At 34.8% G+C, this 19712-nt stretch overlaps 1 protein-coding gene and 1 long non-coding RNA gene across 6 annotated transcripts; one reads left to right on the forward strand and one right to left on the reverse strand.

Annotated features, from left to right (window-relative positions):
- Window positions 1–1733, reverse strand: LOC144422126 (uncharacterized). The gene is made up of 3 exons (XR_013475154.1): window positions 1579–1733; window positions 1369–1513; window positions 1–612 (listed from the first exon to the last, which is right to left on the reverse strand). It is a non-coding gene; the product is annotated as an uncharacterized LOC144422126 (long non-coding RNA).
- A 5668-nt stretch (window positions 1734–7401) lies between these two features.
- LOC120348452 (L-sorbose 1-dehydrogenase-like) lies at window positions 7402–16908 on the forward strand. 5 transcript variants are annotated; one of them, XR_013475067.1, is made up of 13 exons: window positions 7402–7563; window positions 9385–9445; window positions 10058–10202; window positions 10326–10599; window positions 10768–10888; window positions 11064–11289; window positions 11902–12006; window positions 12667–12791; window positions 13278–13353; window positions 13424–13571; window positions 14841–14949; window positions 15319–15451; window positions 16285–16316. XR_013475067.1 is itself a non-coding variant. In XM_078111578.1 (13 exons), exons 1-13 carry the CDS (start codon window positions 7458–7460, stop codon window positions 16418–16420), a joined length of 1749 nt encoding a protein of 582 aa, XP_077967704.1. In that variant the 5' UTR covers window positions 7404–7457; the 3' UTR covers window positions 16421–16908. The 5 variants fall into 5 exon arrangements, 2 of the variants coding, with proteins under 2 accessions (XP_077967704.1, XP_077967708.1); XM_078111578.1 differs by having other exon boundaries at window positions 7404–7563; window positions 15335–15451; window positions 16285–16908; XM_078111582.1 differs by lacking the exon at window positions 7402–7563 and adding an exon at window positions 7729–8324 and having other exon boundaries at window positions 15335–15451; window positions 16285–16908.
- Window positions 16909–19712: the final 2804 nt, after the last annotated feature.

Genomic DNA, 19712 nt, shown 5'->3' on the forward strand with positions numbered 1-19712 from the left:
CATCTGCATTCATCATATCTCGGACCAGAAGCCTATTGATTTCGGATGAATTATGTCGTATAATTAGCGAGTTATTAATTAGTGATGGGACACGCGGTGTCACTATAAGGTCATGAATCGAAACCGCAGTTTCGATCGATAAGTCTTCGGTCTCCGACCGAAATTCTCGTTTATTTTATTTGTTAATATTACCTAAACAGTGATGGGCCATTCATTAACGTTCACTTCATGGCTTCTGATCAACTTCTGGTAACTCTGCGAAGTTATGGATGCTCTTCATTCGCACAACTTTGTACTTAAAAATCGCTGGACGTTGTAGATAAAAGATAAACTTTGTTGGTAAGAATTGACTATCTCATCCCAAGTTCTGAATAATATATTTATCACTTTAGCTGGTACATCTAAGGACGCTTGATCGTGAATAAACAACACTCGTGTGGTTCGGGCATTGTCTCGAATCTATTTTCACTTGTGATCGGATCGATGTAGTCTTTATAAAAAGTCTTTTCCATCGTTCGGTAACCCAGGCGGTTCGCAGCTCTTTGCGTATAGGCGCTTGTGCAAGTTATTGACACACAACTAAGTGCGAGTTTTCTTGCTATTTCTTCAGATCTGTGAATCAAATTTGTTTTTATTAGTAACTATATAGTGCTACTGAGTATTAATATCAATCAACAGATCATTGTAGATGTGCCCATGGTTATCGCCACAATTGTGTTATCATTTATAACCTTGGCTATGATCAGACTTACATTTATCAATTTAAAAAATACTTTCTTGTCAGCAAAAAAATTGCGATGAAATGTTTTATTTAGAATTTTAGATGATGAACTTTCCCTTGAAAACTTTTTAAACTCATTGGTGGCTCACCAGTTTTCGGAAGGGTCTCGCTAGACTTGGTGGGTAATGCCATCATAATCACTGGCAAGAACAATAAAAATATTCCCGAGTATGATTTTTCAAATACATAACTACTATATTTGTTATTCACATAAATAGCGCGGACCACAGAAGAAATTGTCCTCTATCAAAAGACACACTCACTCAGTTTACATTAAAAATTGGAACTATTGAAGAAAATAATAAAGATTGTAATATACTTGACACATAGCCGAGAGTCTCGGCCCGAGACGCAATTCTACGTTTCGTATAATCTTGCTCCACCGTAATTATGAAAATTTCAAGAAAATTTTTTTTTTTTGAAATTTTGTGACATACTTTATAGCAACTACAAAAAATATTGCTATTTAATTTTACTAGATATGATTTAACCAAGACTAACTGACTTAACAAATGAAATTCAGCATTGGCATTGAATTTATTAATTATTGTGACTATTATAGATTATTATTTGCAAAGAATACCAACCTGCAATGCTTGTCTTATTTTTTTTTGATGTAGCTTTCCTTGGATTTGGACCTTGCTGGCTTACTTGGGATAACACGTTAATAGCAACCCCACACAGAATTGATTTGTCGAACACACCGATGCTAACAGCTTGTGATATTGCACTCTAAATCAAAAATATACTATAATCGCATGCAATCGTTCCTGCGATAATATTATTTAGCTATTCACCTCCAGAACTGGCGTGAAGTATGTTTTCCAGTCAGTTTTATCTACATTCAGATGTGAAGCAACTGGTTCCCTAGACGTGAAATTTCTAAGTAAAATTTCCATTGTGTCTTCCATATCACCAATTTGTAATATTCGATATTCTAACCCTGAGTCTTCCATTTATACAACCAGTAACCAAACGTTTTGGATAGCTATCGTCGGCGTCGACCAAACAAATCAAACCCAATATAAAACAAAATTATTTTTGACAATACCAGAAGCGTTAGATAAAAGCAACCGTCTTGATATTTATTTCTCAAAATAACGCTGTTGACCTCCCTGTAGGCATCGACATGCTGACGTAAAGAAAGCTTGTTGAAAAACAATTACCTAAAATGTAATAATATTTCGCATTGAAGGTAACCATCAACCAGAATTGATAGAATACCGCTGAAATACAGGGTGTCTCAAAAGTAAACACTTTTAATTTTGATTCGCTCTTCATGTACTCATCATAGAGCGTTCATTTCTTCAGGAAACATAGTATGGATAACTAGTGAAATTTAGGTATAATTGGCATTTTATGACAAGCCACAGAATGACAAAGAGATTATTCAAAAAATGAGGAGCAAAATTGCTGATTGGCAATTGGTAATCTCCTTGTCGATCTGTGGGTTGCTGGAAAATGCAAACAATACCTAAATTTTACTAAGTCTCCATACAATTTTCCCTGGAGAAATGAACGCTCTATGATTAGTACCTAAAAAGCAAATCAAAATTGAAAGTGTATACTTTCTTTTGAGACACCCTGTATTTCAAACTTGTAAATCTCAGTCAACGGTGTGTATTCATGTGCATAGGTCGCACGTGTGAATTATTTGGATTTTAGATAAAAGAATATTTGACATTCAAACTGTTGTCGAGAATATGAAACGACTCAATTAAGATTTGTGGTTCGGTACAACGAGTCCTATATATGAATACCCACAATTCATCGTCTCTGCTTGTTTCAAACCAGACTTCAAGACAGCGTTGACTCTATTTTTCTGAATATTCCAAACCTAACCGCACATTACTGACTAATTTCAGCCCTATGCCCATATTTTTAGATATTGTAATAAGATATTGAAAATTTTTACAGTTCACACAACAATGAGCCTTTTCCAATTTGCGGATATTTCACAGAAATTCACTCGAATTTTTTTACTAACTGCATTCGTTTAGGATCCAGGGCAATCGTAAATTCATGCCAACCAAATATTGACAGTGTTCAACATTGCGGTCGTCAGCATTGGTCATATCTACCAACAGACGATGACTGCTTGTTCCCGCTTGTCAAATAGCACTTGAATTGATATGATGACTTAATCCAGAGCTACGTTAATGTGTATAGGTTGTCATTTATATACAGCGCCCGCGCTTTGATTCGCAGTGTCTTTAAAAATCGATGTCATTCTTATATAAGTCGAACAGGCAATCGAACTTTGTTCTATATTGTGATATCACTAAAACCCGGGTTTTGTAAATGCGTTTTCAATAATAATTTACTAATTTGATTTGCTCGTGTCATCGTCTACAAATGTGTAAACAGGACAATATGTACGATTTTATGGAATACCAAGCGCGCAACATTGTGCGTTTAACCAGAATACAATTTAGAAAAATAGAACCTCGAAGACTTTGTATTATAAATAAGCTGTCATACATTTATGTCGCTACGGAAGTAAGAAATATTACTCCAATAGACAATTTTATATAATACGTCGAATACCGTACAAGCTGGTATACAGATTTTGCAAATATTTACTGTATATTTCATTACTAAATACCAATTGTAAAGATTTAAAAATGATAATTCTAAAAAAATGGCGGATTTTACACAACTATATGAATAAAAAAGAGTGTTTCGAAATTGCCGTAAAAGCTGATTCTACGTGCTAATCCAAAAAAAATCAATTGTGGATTATTTCTGTGTAACATACAATATTAGGCTTTTTCTTTTAAAGCACTCAATCAGAATAACCTCATGCTTCCTGGGTCGGTGTCTAACTTTCTGGAGTATATAAAGATATATTTTGAAGTGTTTATTTTATTTATTAATAATACCTAAACTGTGATAGGTCATTTATGAACGTTGTCTTCTGGTCATCCCACGAGTCTGCGAAGTTATGGATGCTCTTCAGACTCATATCTTTTCATTTGAAATCGGACGTTGGAGATAAACTTTGTTGGTAATACTGAGATCATAATCTAAGAATTGACTATCTCATCCCAAGTTCTGAATAATATATTTTCACTATAGCTGGTACATCTAAAGACGCTTGATCATGAATAAACAACACTCGTGTGGTTCGGGCATTGTCTCGAATATTTTTTCACTTGTGATCGGATCGATGTAGTCTTTATAAAAAGTCTTTTCCATCGTTTGGTAACCCAGGCGGTTCGCGGCTCTTTGCATGTAGGCACTTGTGCAAGTTATTGACACACAACTAAGTCCGAGTTCTCTTGCTATTTCTTCAGATCTGTGAATCAAATTTGTTTTTATTAGTAACTATATAGTGCTACTGAGTATTAATATCAATCAACAGATCATTGTAGATGTGTCCATGGTTATCGCCAATTGTGTTATCATTTATAACCTTGGCTATGATCAATGATTGGCTTTTTAAAAAAAAATTTTTTGTCAGCAAACAATATGCGATGAAATGTTTTATTTAGAATTTTAGATGATAAACTTTCCCTTAAAAAATTTTCAAACTTATTGGTGGCTCACCAGTTTTCGGAAGAGTCTTGCTAGACTTGGTGGGAAATGCCATCATAATCACTGGCAAGAACAACAAAAATATTTCAACTACTATATTTATTATTCACATAAATAGCGCGGACCACAGAAGATATTTTCTTCTATCAAAAGACACACTCACTCAGTTTACATTGAAAATTGATACTATTGAAAAAAATAATAAAGATTATAATATACTTCACACATAGCTGTGACGCGATTCCACGTTTCGTATAATCTTGCTCCACCGAAATTATGAAAATTTCAAGAAAGTTTTTTTCTGTGAAATTCTGTGACATACTTTGTAGCAACCGCAAAAAATATTGTTATTTAATTTTGCTAGATATGATTCAACCAAGACTAACTGACTTAACAAATTAAATTCAGCATTGGCATTGAATTTATTAATTATTGTGACTATTATAGATTATTATTTGCAAAGAATACCAACCTGCAATGACTGTCTTATTTTTTTTGATGTAGCTTTCCTTGGACTTGGACTTTGCTGGCTTACTTGGGATAACACGTTAATAGCAACCCCACACAGAATTGATTTGTCGAACACACCGATGCTAACAGTTTGTGATATTTCACTCTAAATCAAAAACATACTATAATCGCATGCAATTGTTCCTGTGATAATGTTATTTTAGCTATTTACCTCTAGAACTGGCGTGAAGAGTGTTTTCCAGTCAGTTTTATCTGCATTCAGAAATGAAGCAACTGGTTCCCTAGACGTGAAATTTCTAAGTAAAAACTCCATTGTATCTTCCATATCTCTATTTTGTAATATTCGATATTCTAACCCGGAGTCTTCCATTTATACAATCAGTAACCAAACTTGTTGAATTGCTATTGTCGACGACAACGAAAAAAATCAAATCACATATAAAACAAAGTTATTTTGTACAATACCAGTATTGTTAGATGCAAGCAACCGTCTTGATATATATTTCCCAAAAGAACGCCGTTGACCTTTCTGTTCGAATCGACATGCTGACGTAAAGAAAGCTTGATAGTAAACAATTACCTAAAACGTATCAATATTTCCCATTGAAGGTAATCATTAACCTGAACTGATAAAATGCCGCTAAAATATGTATAACTTGGGAAGCTCAGTCAACGGTGTGTTTTTATGTGTGTAGGTCGCACGCGTGATGTCGAGAATAAAAAAATACTTAATTAGGATGTGAGGTTCAGTATACTTATACAGAATCTCAGTCAACGGCGTGCATTTATGTGCATAGGTCGCACGTGTGATTTATTTGGATTTTAGATATGAAAATATTTGATAGTCAATCTGTTGACGAGAATATGAAAGGACTTTAATTATGATGTGTGGTTCAGTAGACAGAGTCATATATATGATTACTCATGATTCATCGTCTTTACTTGTTTCAGACCAGACTGCAAGAACGTGTTGACTCTATTTTTCTGAATATTCTAAACTAACCTTACAGTTAGATGAATTTTATCCATATGCCCAAGTTTTTACATATTGCAATAAGATATTGAAGATTTTTACAGTTCACACAACAATAAACCTTTTCCATGTTGAGGATATTTCACAGAAATTCACTCGAACTTCCTTCACTAACTGCATTCGTTTGGAATTGTCTCGATTAGACATGAGGTTTACCGCTATCTTCTGTGAGGATTTTCCATTCGTGGATTACGTAGCAAAGGTTGTAACGTTGTATGTTACGTTCATTTTCACTAAACCTAATCTTAATAGAGCTGTTTATATCTGACAAAACTATCCAAAAAGTGTTTAATACAGTCGTAAATTCATGCCACTATAGCTGGTACATCGTTACTCCCGAAGTATGTAAACCAAGATGGCGGACACACCGGTGTGTCATGTGTACCAGGAATACTTACGTCAGGAATCGGCAAACTTTTGTCGCTCGCGGGCCAAAATTAAGGGTTGCAAGTCATTGGCGGGCGTACATATTTTTAGAAAGTTGAAAACCGAACGTATGATACTTTGTATAACAAAAATCAAGCAGTGATACATCTCTCGAATAAAATATAGATTTATTTCCTCATTGCCTTGCATCTCAAAAAATTCCATTTGATATTTTCGGCGCCATTTAACCCTTTGCCCTTAGTATCAACTTTTCTGCGTTTTGTTGCCATTTGTTTAACTATAAAAGAACAATTGTGGATTATATACTCGTTAGGTTACAATATATTCTGTTACGTAAAGAATATTATCATCAAAACAGCTGTTTTTTTTTACAATAATTCAGTGAAACGTCGCCGACCCCTGACTTACGTAATCCAACCATATTATTCACAAGTTTACAACTAGTAAGGTGTGTAAATGGCGAGAACATATAAGGTCGCCATAACAGTTTTGCACCCGATTATTGTATCGTAAAACGTTATATTTCGGTATCCAACGTAAATAATAACATGTAATCAGGTTTTCACTACTACATATTTGAATACAAGCGATCAATTCGGAGAGATCCAATATACAAAAAAATATATTTGTTCACTTTTTTTGCTAGCTAATATTTTAAATATTTAAAGCTTTGTAGAATATTCTAAATGCGTCTTATAATTTACTTCAGTAACTAGTATTTCTATCATTTTCAGAATCGCGCGAAACACCTTTTTAAACCAATAGATTAATCAACATATCAGCACACTTTAAACCCCGAGGCACAAGATCAAACTCTTAAACAGGTATATCGAGTTTCTGAATAAACAATTGAACTCACCCTATAATTAAAACACAATAGACTGTGCGATAAGCGTCAGAATGATGCCCGATTTAGGATGCAAATACACCATGATCTGGAAGGTAAGTAGGGCTTGGATGATCACGTAGATAGTGTGCACAACCTGTGGCCCGCGAAAGTTTTAAAATTGACATGCAAGAAGAGATTAAGTCTGGAGTTACACAAAACTAAGTTTCGTACGACTAGGCAGCAGCCTGAATTCAATGGTAGAATGATGAATGTCACTTGCAAGAGTATGTATAGTCGACAGAAATCAATACTTCGTTTCTCTATTTGTGAGACTCAAAGATAGTAAATAAATGTGTAAAATTGTTATGATTTTGTTGTTTCTAAAAGTTTAATATAGCTATAATTAGGTCTACTACAAAATGATGAGGTCTACACTTATCGCGCTGGGTATGACTCTACTAGCACGAATGTTATACGACCCGATGATAACAAACGATGTGTCGGAGGAATACGACTTCATTGTTGGTAAGTTAATCACTAATTAAATCTGTTCATTTATTGGACACGGTAGTGGACATAATGATCGTTTCAATATTATGTTGTTGTTCTTTGACACTTTTTAGACACCTAGTGGAAAATCTAAAAAGTCGCTTTTTCTTTTGATTACTGGACCAATTGCTTTGAAATATTTAGTAGTTGAAGATGAATTTTTTCTCCAGAAGGCTATTACTTTTATTTATTTCAAATATTTCTGTTGGCTCTGTGAGATTTGTTTTTGTTTACTATGACGTCAGCGAACGTTCTGCGGACGCTTCTGTTCTTCTAATCACGTGCCATCGAACGTCGGTGGTTCGTAGTGGAATCCTTGCTTTGCTAAGATTTGAGGAATGGTGAATGGCGAATAGTGCCGTACTCGGTGTTATATTTCAGTAGTGACTCGGATCGTTGGTGTTACTACAGTTGTGAGTCGGACCATCTTGCAATTTCAATTCACGCTGTCACAAGATAGAAACTTCTAAAGATAGAGCAGTTCCGGTACCGTAACACAGAGTGGTGACACTGAACTAACTCTTAGCTGTCTGGTGAAAGTGGGGCTTGTTTTTTAAATTTTGTTCCAATAATGGAGAAGGGAATGAAACGGATTACTTAGTAGTTAGTATTTCAATTCATGTTGCAATTGAATGTAGAATAGTAGATCATTGTCACGGGACATGTGAAATGGGAGGCAGACAACTCGACTATAAACGAACAACTCACCAGAGACAACTCGATTACAGATAGACCTGGTGAGTTGTCCGTGTAGTACAATTGTCCATCAGCCCTGAACGGCTATGACAGTCACTGTACCAAAATTTGTAACCCGATTCTGGTGGTGTTGAGTTGACGCATGTTATTCAGTAATGTTTTTATGTAAAATGTTTGACTGTGGTTCGGTACCTAATCCGGTAATACGGTACATAGTTGACTCATATCACGAGATATTTCATTTGTTGTTTCAATATAATCAAGAAGAATGGATCATTGTCACATGACCCAAAATATCTATGACAGCCCCTGTACCGTCACGATACCCCGGTCCCCGATACAGTTACTGGTGAGTCACGGCGTATGATTTTTTGGGAAATTGTTCTGCGTGTCCATATATTTGAGCATTGCTCTCTTGTTTCATTAGAAGTGCAAAAGCAATGTGAGGTAGGACCTAAAATTAGTGTTTTCCATTTTTTTTCATGTTTTGGAATGAATAAAAGGTATATATAATCAGATACGCAAAATTGTAATTTCATTAGTTGATAACTTTCACGCGGTTAAAAGACAAATTTGTCATTAATAATGGTTACGTGCCACATGATTCTCAATGTTATATATGATATTTTGCCGTACGAATATATCTTATTGTATCTTCAATTTCATTTGGTAACAATACACAGATGATCTATTCAATTAGATATGTAGTAAAGTAGGCTATTTGCGTACATTTGCATGCCATTGCTTCACTTGTACGAGCCTGGTGTACTATCCAATGAAGATCCTCTGCAAATTCTGCATTCTGCGATTTTTATTTGCCTTTTTTTTATTATCTATGATGAGCATGAATTCGAATCGTGTAAACCAGCATTTTAGAACCAAGCCATGTTACCCACTTATGAAGCATACACTGAGCATCACAATAGAAATACTAATAATAGATTAAAACATTTTAAATTTTGAGACATTTGGAAAGTTTAGGATAATTTTTGCCGGATCGTGTTCGCTTGTAAAAATTATCTTACAAATGTAGAGTGGATATATGTATATAAATATATACAACGGATAAAATATTTATCTATTGTATTTTTCATTTCGCAGTTGGCGGAGGTGCATCAGGAGCTGTTGTTGCAAGAGAACTTTCAGACAAAACTGGAATGACGTATGCATTGCACACTAATTTATTATTGCTGAATACTCCGCCTTGTCTTTAATTAAGCAAACCAAGTTTAGCGAACAAGCAGCATAATATGTCAATGTTAGCCAAAACTATAATTAACTACAAGTAATATCTAATGAAAGTGTTTTCATTATCATATAGTTTTTGATAGAACAAAAAGAGCAATGCACAAATGCGCCACCACTAACTGCCGCTACGAAGACTACTGTAACGTAAGCAAACGGCATTCGTATTATCGCAAGTTGGACATCCACATGAAGGCGCAGCTTCCCGCTTACAGCAAAATGATGTAATACAAAGCCCCCGAATATAAAAAAAAAAACAGGCACTTTTCGTTTATTGCACTGACCACATGTCAGCACCGATAGAATCCCAACCTTACCTATGTTCAAATGCCCCACAACCCCACATGTATATATACATATTGTTATCCGCCTTAGATCATCTCCTCGCCAGGATAACACAAAAAAATGCCGAGAAATAGGCATCTGTGTCTCTTTCATCTTTATTGAATCAATTCTACTTTTGATTTCGGAGAATTGATGAGCTGTTTCAACTTACTTTCCTTTGATCACTTGTTTTAAATATATTCAGGGTGTTACTGCTGGAAGCGGGTGACTCAGATTGGGGCAATCCTTTAGTTCCCAGTCCAACGATGTTTGACATGTTGCAAGAATCTCCTGCCAACTGGAATTACGATATAGCAAAACAAAAATATTCTTTACTTGAAATGGGAAAGGTAACCATATCACATTTTAGTGTAAAATTGGATGAAAATCAATTGAAAACACAGATAACATAAAGTGAAAACGATAATAATGCCTGAGCAACGGTTATATCTTGAATCATATACTTTTGTTAGAATGCGAAATATCCCGGGGGAAAAATTCTTGGTGGATCAACATCAATTAACGCAATGAATTACTTAAGAGGAAGTCGTCATGATTATGATTCTTGGGAAGATCATGGAGCAAAGGGATGGAGTTGGAAAGATGTTGAGCCAATTTTCAAAAAAAACGAAAACGCCGTCGACGAAAACATCTCAGAGAAGGCAGGAAGAGGAGGTTTGCTAAATATCAGCATTTCATACCAACATCCATTTTCTGTAAAGTTGAAGACGGCGGCAAAAGAAATCGGTAAGAACAAATCAAAGCATGAAACTGCTGAGTTTCTTTATCTATTTCAGTTTTATGGTTAAATCTAGTATCTGTTTCTCTAGACATCATATTATGTTTTTGCTAGTTTTTGATGTTATAGAAAATAATGGGAAATTATCCAACTTATTTCATATTTTATATACAAAGGTGTGGAGGAAGTTGATTATTTTGATGAAATCGAAGGAATATCTCCACTTGTTTGCACCAAACACAAGGGAATAAGACAATCGTCCTCAGACGCGTTCTTGCGAACGGGTTATAAAGAACGGTAAAGCATTACGTCAGTATTAATGTTAAAAGTTTACTTCACCCAATGGTATTTAGCTACTTTTAAAAGTAACGCAACATCTGAATGAAAATTTGACTAAAAAATCCGATCCTGTGTAGCCTACATCGTTTGCAAATACTGAATACCGAATATGGTTTTTGATTATATTCTACAGAGAAGAATATTTGCACATTGTAACAAATGCACTTGTAAGCAAGGTTCACTTTGTTACTGGCGCAAAAACTAAACAGAAAGCTACTGGTGTAAGTTACATCAAAGATGGTAAAATAAACACCGTTGAAGCCAGGAGAGAAATCATTTTATCAGCTGGTACAATAAGAACTCCACAACTACTGATGTTGTCAGGAATTGGACCGAAAAATCATCTTGAAGAGATGAAGGTAGATTTTTTTTGGTACTCACTGAAACAGAGTTGAATTTATTATAATTAATATGTGATTGTTTGCTGAACAAATTAGTAGAAAAACTATTCACACTACTGAACAGATACATAAAACAGTGGCCCAATAGGCTCCAGTTAGGAATTTATCAGGACAAGAGTGAACTGCTAAACGTTTTAAAATGTCCTGGAAAAAATGACAATCAGTTGCTCATACCCAATTTCCGCAATTTCTAGACAGACCAGGAACGCCAATACAGAACACTGAACTTCTAACTTGGGCCCTTCGAAGTTTATAAGTATATTATTAAAAGGGTACTCCTGAAGTATGCGCACCAAAATGTCGCACAACCTGAACACTAACACTAAGTAACTATGAAGATAAGAATAATTTATCCACAATTTTTGACTGATCCCATGATGGATTAATCGTTCTCATGACATTTATCAACAATTGAATCTGATATGCCAATTCTGTATTTGACTTGTATTCAATTTGAAATGTTTACTCATAATTATATTATTCAATACAATTACACCTAAACACATAACGTGTACATATATAACTTGTCAAAAATTCCGAATGACTGACTAAAATACTTTTGTCTTCCAGATAGAAGTTGTAGAGGATTTGCCAGGCGTGGGAGCAAATTTACAGGACCGTTTGGAGATACTTGTTTTTCACGCAATTGACGATCACCAGTATGCGACACAATCAGTAAGTACAATGGGTAAGAAAAGTAAGAAGAGATTTCATGAATTTCCACTTCGAAATTCACCGACTAATCAAATATTCAATTCGAAAAAACTCTTTTGAAGACTTTTTTGAAAGGTCTGCTTTTGAACAAGTTTCTCGATCCTCCTGCATTTTTTTATTGAAATACCCACAATGAAACTGAAAACTGGACGATCACAGTTTGGGAGTTTAGCAATGTCTAACTAAATTAACAAAAATTTTGGTTAGAACAAGTAAAAATCTTTTCTAGACAATTCTCAACCTTATCTTTCTCTATATGGTCTTGCAAAAACGTGGCCTTTAGTACCATTAGTTAAGTTCCAACAATGCTAAACTCGGGAATATATTATACAAGTTTTATGACTTTATGTTTTATATCTTTTTTTAGGATATTTAGCCTAGAGTTAACAAGTGGAACAATACGATTTAGGTAGCAGTGTCATAGACATTTGGTATTGTGATTTTATTTTGCCCATTAGTTTATCATTCTTCTCGACCAGTCCCGTATTATAAAAAGAAACACTGGTACCATATCTTACAGCATTTTTAAATTTTAAATGAATTTTAACAAATCTCCATTTGGGTGGATATGAAAAAGTAAACAAACATGCAAATCGAAAATTAATTGAGACCGATATTTAGACAATGGAATCTATCATGGAATACATCATTAACGGCACTGGATATAACTCAGCAGTTCGGGGTAGTGGTGTTGTTCTTCATCATAAGACAAAGTATTTTGGAACTAATGTGAGCCTAAGCACCAAGTAAGCGAATATAAACAATTATTTCAAAATTAATCAGAAAAAAACTGCAAGAGTATTTTTTTTCGTAAATGTATTGAAATTTCCGCGCAATCCAAGAATTATATGCATACTATTTGTGATTTTGAAAATTGAGCTTATACAGCTAGTTGTGGTTATTTTTACCAACTGCGGTCCGACTAGTTCGGTTCGATAAAAATATCAAAAATACCCTAATATCGCAATATATCAATATATTTATCTGCTTTACGCCAAAATAACACAATATGTGCGGATTGTAACACAATGGTAAATTATGATGAATATGATGTTATTTATATACTGTATACAGTCCGGTAAATAGTAGTTTATAGACTATTGTTATTGTGTAATTTTGTTGCCTGTTCTACATCATGTAAATAACATATCATCACACGGAAACATTTACATATAAAGAGAGTTGTTTCAAGACAATATATATATATATTATAATTTCATTTTTAATTTTAGAAAACGACCATTTCCAAGTATACAAGAAATTTTTACCCCAAAGGATGCACCATTGCCTTTCAAAACAAGAGAAAACGTAAGAAAAAAAATCGCAATACACAGTCATTGAGATATTTGCCGAGTAATGAAACAAATTTATATTTTAGTATAGGTTCAATACTGCACTGTTATTGGGAGTTCAGCATCCTAAATCAAAGGGTGAAATTCGATTGAAGTCGAAGAATCCGTTTGACCAACCTATTATTGATCCAAATTATCTATCGGAAGAAGATGATATAAAGATGTATATTGAAGGTAACTCCCGCATGAAAAATTGCTTTTATTATCAACTAACATTGTACAGTCAAACCTTTCTACATGATTTCTATTTTAAGTACAATCATGATAACGCGACCTGTCTAGACTAGACCCCCATGATAAAACCGCCTACACCACTCAAACAACCATGATTACTAGACCTAGGTGATAAAATTGCCCACGCCAATCATACAGCGGTTTATGAGATTATCCTGGTTGTGGACGCCTTAACTTGTATGATATATAACAACCTATCTCAACTAACTAAATATGGACATCTTTTCAGCGGTTACAAAACTGAATTTTACCGGCATAAATCTCCTCCTGGCTAACGTTTCGTGTTATGATTTGTAACAACTTTGTTACCAGTTTTAGGCCACTATTGCAATAGGTTTATCAAAATTTATCATGCCCATTGTTGAAAAAATGCAATAAAAATATCCAGAATTTATATTTCGCTAATAGAATTCACAAACGGTTTTTATAAATATTAATGGAGGTTGCGCGAAACCAACTCCCAATCCTTCATTGATGCCTTTGCGCTAGTGGATCCGTATGCGTATATGCAAGAATACTGTAGCAAGATTAAAGATACCATAATATGCAATTCAAGAGTCCTGCTGCACACTATTACAATGTCTTTCTAAATATGAATAATTGTTTATTCATTGTTTGGTCACAATCAATTTAAAACAAACTTTTTTCGCCGTATTTACCACATGATTGTTCTTTTCTTGATATTGTTGTAAACTGCTTATCTGAGGAAATTTTGGTCAGACGAAACGTTACAGAAATACATTTGTGTTAGTGTGCAGCAGAACTGTTAAATTGCATACGGTAGTTTTTTTTATAAATGCAGAAATTTTTGTCAAGTATAAAAAATTGACTATTCTATCCAATTAAAGAGTCCAGCTGCACACCAACACAAATGTATTTCTGTAACGTTTCGTCCGACCAGAGTCAGACTTCCTCAGACAAGCAGTTTACAACAGTTTACATTGCTGTTTCCGAACTGTGGTCGACTTTCGTCGGTGCGGTTTTTAAATATTCATAGGTAGAAAACCAAGTCCACTTCATGTAAAGAGCAAGAAAAAAAAAATATAGAATCAAATTCATCAAAAAAAAATGTTTCCGTGATAACCCACCTTTAGGAAAGCTAAACAGAAATCAGAAACATTTAAAACAGTTTCGCAGATTCAGTATTGGACGCATGCATGCGTATATGAGCTTCATAATTCATATTAGCTTAGTTCAGTCTATTTTCAGGATTCAGAAAGCTGGAAGAATTCGAAATGTCACAAACTATGAACGAAATTGGGTTTAGGCTGATAACACCCGAAATATGCAACGGATCGCTCTACACTAAGCCTCCCAGGTGACGTTCCGATACTATAATATCCTACTTTCTTTGAAGTACATTTTACATTGTTATGAAGCATCCACTCATACAACATAGTTTAAAAGTATAACGGACTGAATTTTATAAACCATGAGAAGTAAGTAAGAAACAAATAGGCCTACTCATTGTGATAATATTTAAATGAAGCTGAATGCTGCTGTCTACAGAAAACTGCCAGATTGTCCGTGCAAGTATATATATAATCGATTGTAAATTTGTTTTATTTCTCGTGAAAATGACCACTGAGATCGAATATATCCATAACAGAAATTCACATCATGTTATATAGGCTGCAAACAGCTGGCAAATGTATAGATAGCCTATATTACATTACTATTTTGGTAGCAATTTTACTTCAAAGGCCAGATGAATTTTACCGATGTTACGAGAAAAGTTATGGTGTTGGATATCACGCATGCTGTACTGCTAAAATAGGAAAAGAAAATGATGAAATGGCAGTCGTTGACGAACGACTTAGGTATGTGAATAAATCAATCGTTCATATGCTGTAAAATCATGGCAAGATTTTTGTGGCATAAAATATATCTGTGATAAATACATTTTACATTGAACCAGTTAAATTCTCAGGCTTGCCCATGGGACATATTTTTCTGTCCCATCCCATGGCAATTCAAGCCCATCCCATCCCATGGGATTCCCATTGGAAATAATTTTCAATAAAACCTTTTAAATTTAGGTTTAGCGTCTACTGATTAGGACTACATGTACAAAGGGACATATAAAACTTATTGACTTTGTTAACTTAATTTAGAACAATTATATAACTAACAAGAGAACTATGCTCAAACATATGGACACGAAGTTCATAACGAAATGTTCTGCCATCAATTTCCCCAAAATCCTACGGCATCCTTAACAAACTTGAACAGCAACGGTAACCTACCAGTACCTGTATCAGGGTACCGGTAACGGTGCGCGGACTTTCCTATCTTTTCCAGGTTGTGTGACGATGATCTATGCTACATGATTCAACTTTAAAATCGTGTTCCCATGAGTAGAAAATAATAAAGCAAAATTTTAGATGAAATATCAGATCTCAAATCATTCATAGAAAATTTGGGAATAAACAAAAGTAATAGTTTAGGAGAAAAACGATTTTTTTTATAACGATATGAAGAAAAATTCGTGTCCCACGAAAATACAAATGTGTGTTGTCCCGTTCCATCTAATGTGGCGTTTCTCATCGAAATTCCATTCATATGGACAAGCCTGTGAATTCTGCATAAAATGTATATACTTACTCTGTGGAGTCGCTCCCGCATTGATGACCTCTTACCTCTTGTTCTACAGGGTTCGATATGTCGAGAGCCTAAGAGTTGCCGATGCATCCGTCATGCCTCATGAGACTTCATCTAACACCCAAGCTCCTTGTTATATGATTGGACGGAAAGCGTCAGAAATGATAAAGCAAGATTGGAACATATAATTGCAGTACCGTAACTGTACTGGATTTCCCCCTGTCCTTGGCCTCAGAATAATTCGTCTATACTTTACCACTACAAAAATTTTGGTGCATATTTTGAGAGTGATTTCTTGAGTTTGCGATTACAAACTGGCTTAAATGTTCAAAATCATATTTAAATTCTGCTGTTTTGAAAGTGTATATTCATAGATAATGTTAGCCAGATCTACCATACCTTTTCTGTTTTTTTCTTTATTACTTAAACTAAACCAACTAAATTAAATCTTCACAAGAAAATTGACAATCAAGTTATTTGATTCATACCTAAATTTTGTAAACCTAACTTCAGATTAATAGAAACAATATTTCATATCTCTAAAAAGAAAACCCATTGCTATATTTCTTTAACTTCTCCAAGGAAGCTATTCGTCAGCTATGGCGTTTGCATTTATGTGCTTGTGCTAATCAAGGTTTTCCTGATTTACTCAAATAAAACTTAAAATATCGCGCAAGACTGTTCGCAACGTTTTACAGAGTTTTTGAAGTTTGAAGTGCAAATACGTTGCTCTCATCAAAACGATCCAGTGTGCAGCATTTGATACTGTAGTAAGTTTTATTTTTCGCTATCCTATTAAACTTACCATCCTACCTGACATTTAGTAAATACTTCATTGCAGTAACGTTCACCGCTGTTGGAAAACGACGCGGCCGTCAGCGTTCGTAGCGAGTTAGCCTAATTAAAACCGAAAAGCTCGCCGCCTGGGAATTTAACGGCTCGCAAGTCCAGCAAGGCCTTTTGTTATAAATTCTCATATTTTGCATTTTATAGGTCATGACTAAATATAAAACGAGTAATATTGTTATATATATTTAGGCTACTGTTTCAGATTCAGGCACTCAAAATCACCAGCTCAAATTAGGCATATTACCATAGTTAACTGAATATAGTTCGCTCACAGTCGGTTCGCTACGCATGAGTGATGCGTTACTACGTCATCAGTTTCCTATATTTTGAAGCTTACGGTAGAGGATTTTCTTTTAAATTTATTTGCATTTTTGTTGGTTGAAATACCTGAAAAGATATACTGAGGCATTAGGATTAAACAAGGGATCGTGGCATCTGCCGGTCATCTCTGCGTCGGTACCATAAGTTATCATAGTGGAGTGGGGACAGAGTAATTCTGCTGTAAGAATTCAGATACTCCCATGTAGGGATGGACGATATAGAATACCAAATACGGAGGGTTCGAAATCCTAGGATTCGGTTTCCGCCTCTTCGGTGCGGTGCGTCAATTTTTGTATTTCGGATTTCTAATTTATTAATCAGTGACGAGCGTTTTTCTCTTTCGACGAAATCGCAAAAGCGTTTGCGACAGACATCAAGTACTGTAATCCCGGCTTGAATATTCAAAACGCGAAGACGGCGTTATTGCACCATTTTCGCGTTTTACAATTTTACTATGTATTTCGCTTATAATAATGATTAATATTTATTGGTGCCGACTGCCATCTCACAAGCAATTTTCCGATTGCAACAATCCTAATTTTTTGGAATAGTGAAACATTCTTTATTTTAAATTAAGTGTCTTTCCGAGTTCTCCCGGAAAATGATGAGTACTAGACGTTAGATGATAAAACATTATTTGCTATTAATTCAGATCAAATTTTACTTTTCGCGACACCCGGTGTCGTTTTAGTCGACGATAAATTAAAAAAGTCGCAACACGTGGTATGTATAACGATGGTAACTGGAAATTAAAATTTGGTAACAGAAATGAATTTGTCTCGATTTGTTATTTTAGACGTTCTGCTCGCAGGATCAATCGATTTCTGGCACGATATCATATCATTCCGATAACCTACATCCCCATTAGACACCGACTACAGTCAGGACTATTGAGTCAAATAGCTGAGGAGTACACGCGCCACAACATCGCGTTGAGAGAATACCATTACGCGTAACGAGAGAACCGTGTAACATAAATAAACAAAGACGAAAAAAGCGTGAGCGAACTATATTTAGTTAACTATGATATTACGATATACGAAAGGTTAGGATGATACTGCGGTAGTCTAACTCTAATGCCACACGAGTACACAACTTTTCGTTTTATTCACAAGTTAATTGCAATTAGTATCTGGCATCACAGAATCATTAACAGAATGAGCATGATGAAGCTGACAAAATTTGTTAATAATATATATAGCAGGTGTGTGCAAGTATTTCGACAATACATTGTTGGACTAATGTTGCGGACCATAGTGTCCGCGTTTATATTGTGTGTATATTTATCTACCGCAAAATATTGGCTTGATTGGGGTCCATCAGTATTATTTACGAGTTTACACAGACAACTGGATTTTGGCGACAACTGGTGACAAGACAATACAATTAGTATCTTAATGCAAGAGTGTGTAAACCGCGGCCCGCGGGCTAAACCCGGCCCACAGGGAAAAATTGTGCGGAGAAATACTAATTTTGAATGATGTGAGACCCAGAAATTTTGGTGCGTGCAAGTGATTTCAACACCTTTGCGTTGCAAATTCTATACCTAAGTCCAATTTATTATCTATGCAACAAATGTCATAAGAACAATAACCAAATTTTTTGTGCTACTAGAAAGCCTATGTTAAATAAAGGCGCGGCCCGCGGTTTCATTCAGTTATTTGTATCTGGCCCTCCTGTATTAAAGGTTGCACACACTAGTCTTAAAGCATGTAATTTTCCCCAGAATTTTTATCTATATATATAAATATATTATGTAAATCGTAAAACGTTATATTCAAGTTTAAAAGCATAGCGTATTCAGCTTTGCACTGCCACATTGTTTTGATACAAGAGATCAAATCAGAGAGTCTTCCAATAAATTCACACAAAGCAAAAATGCTCATTAATATTCTTTTGTTTTCTCATCCCTGAAACACAGAATAAAATGAATTTTTAAAATGTTGCAGAAAATTCAGACTACACCTAATAAATTCATACTAATACCCACTTTAATAAATATCAACACACTTCAAACCCCGAGGCAAACATTTCTTGAACGATTTTTGTCTGATCGCTAAAGCAAATCGTGCACATAAAAAAGTGTTCGCTAAATATTAATTATTGGAGTATGCGATTGTATCAAGATATTTCAGAATGCTCATACTTTATAGTCTGTTGAGTAGAGCTTTATGCTTGGTGAATAATGTTGGTCGTTGAATAATATAGATGGCGATGGATGCCGCTTTTGAATGACAGTTAACCACTGATCTGCAAGTCTTCGTTTATAGAGTTGTTACCAATATAAGAGAACGGAAAAAATGCGAACAT

This window comes from Styela clava, chromosome 1 (genome assembly GCF_964204865.1).
Source record: "Styela clava chromosome 1, kaStyClav1.hap1.2, whole genome shotgun sequence".
Lineage (NCBI taxonomy): Eukaryota > Metazoa > Chordata > Ascidiacea > Stolidobranchia > Styelidae > Styela > Styela clava.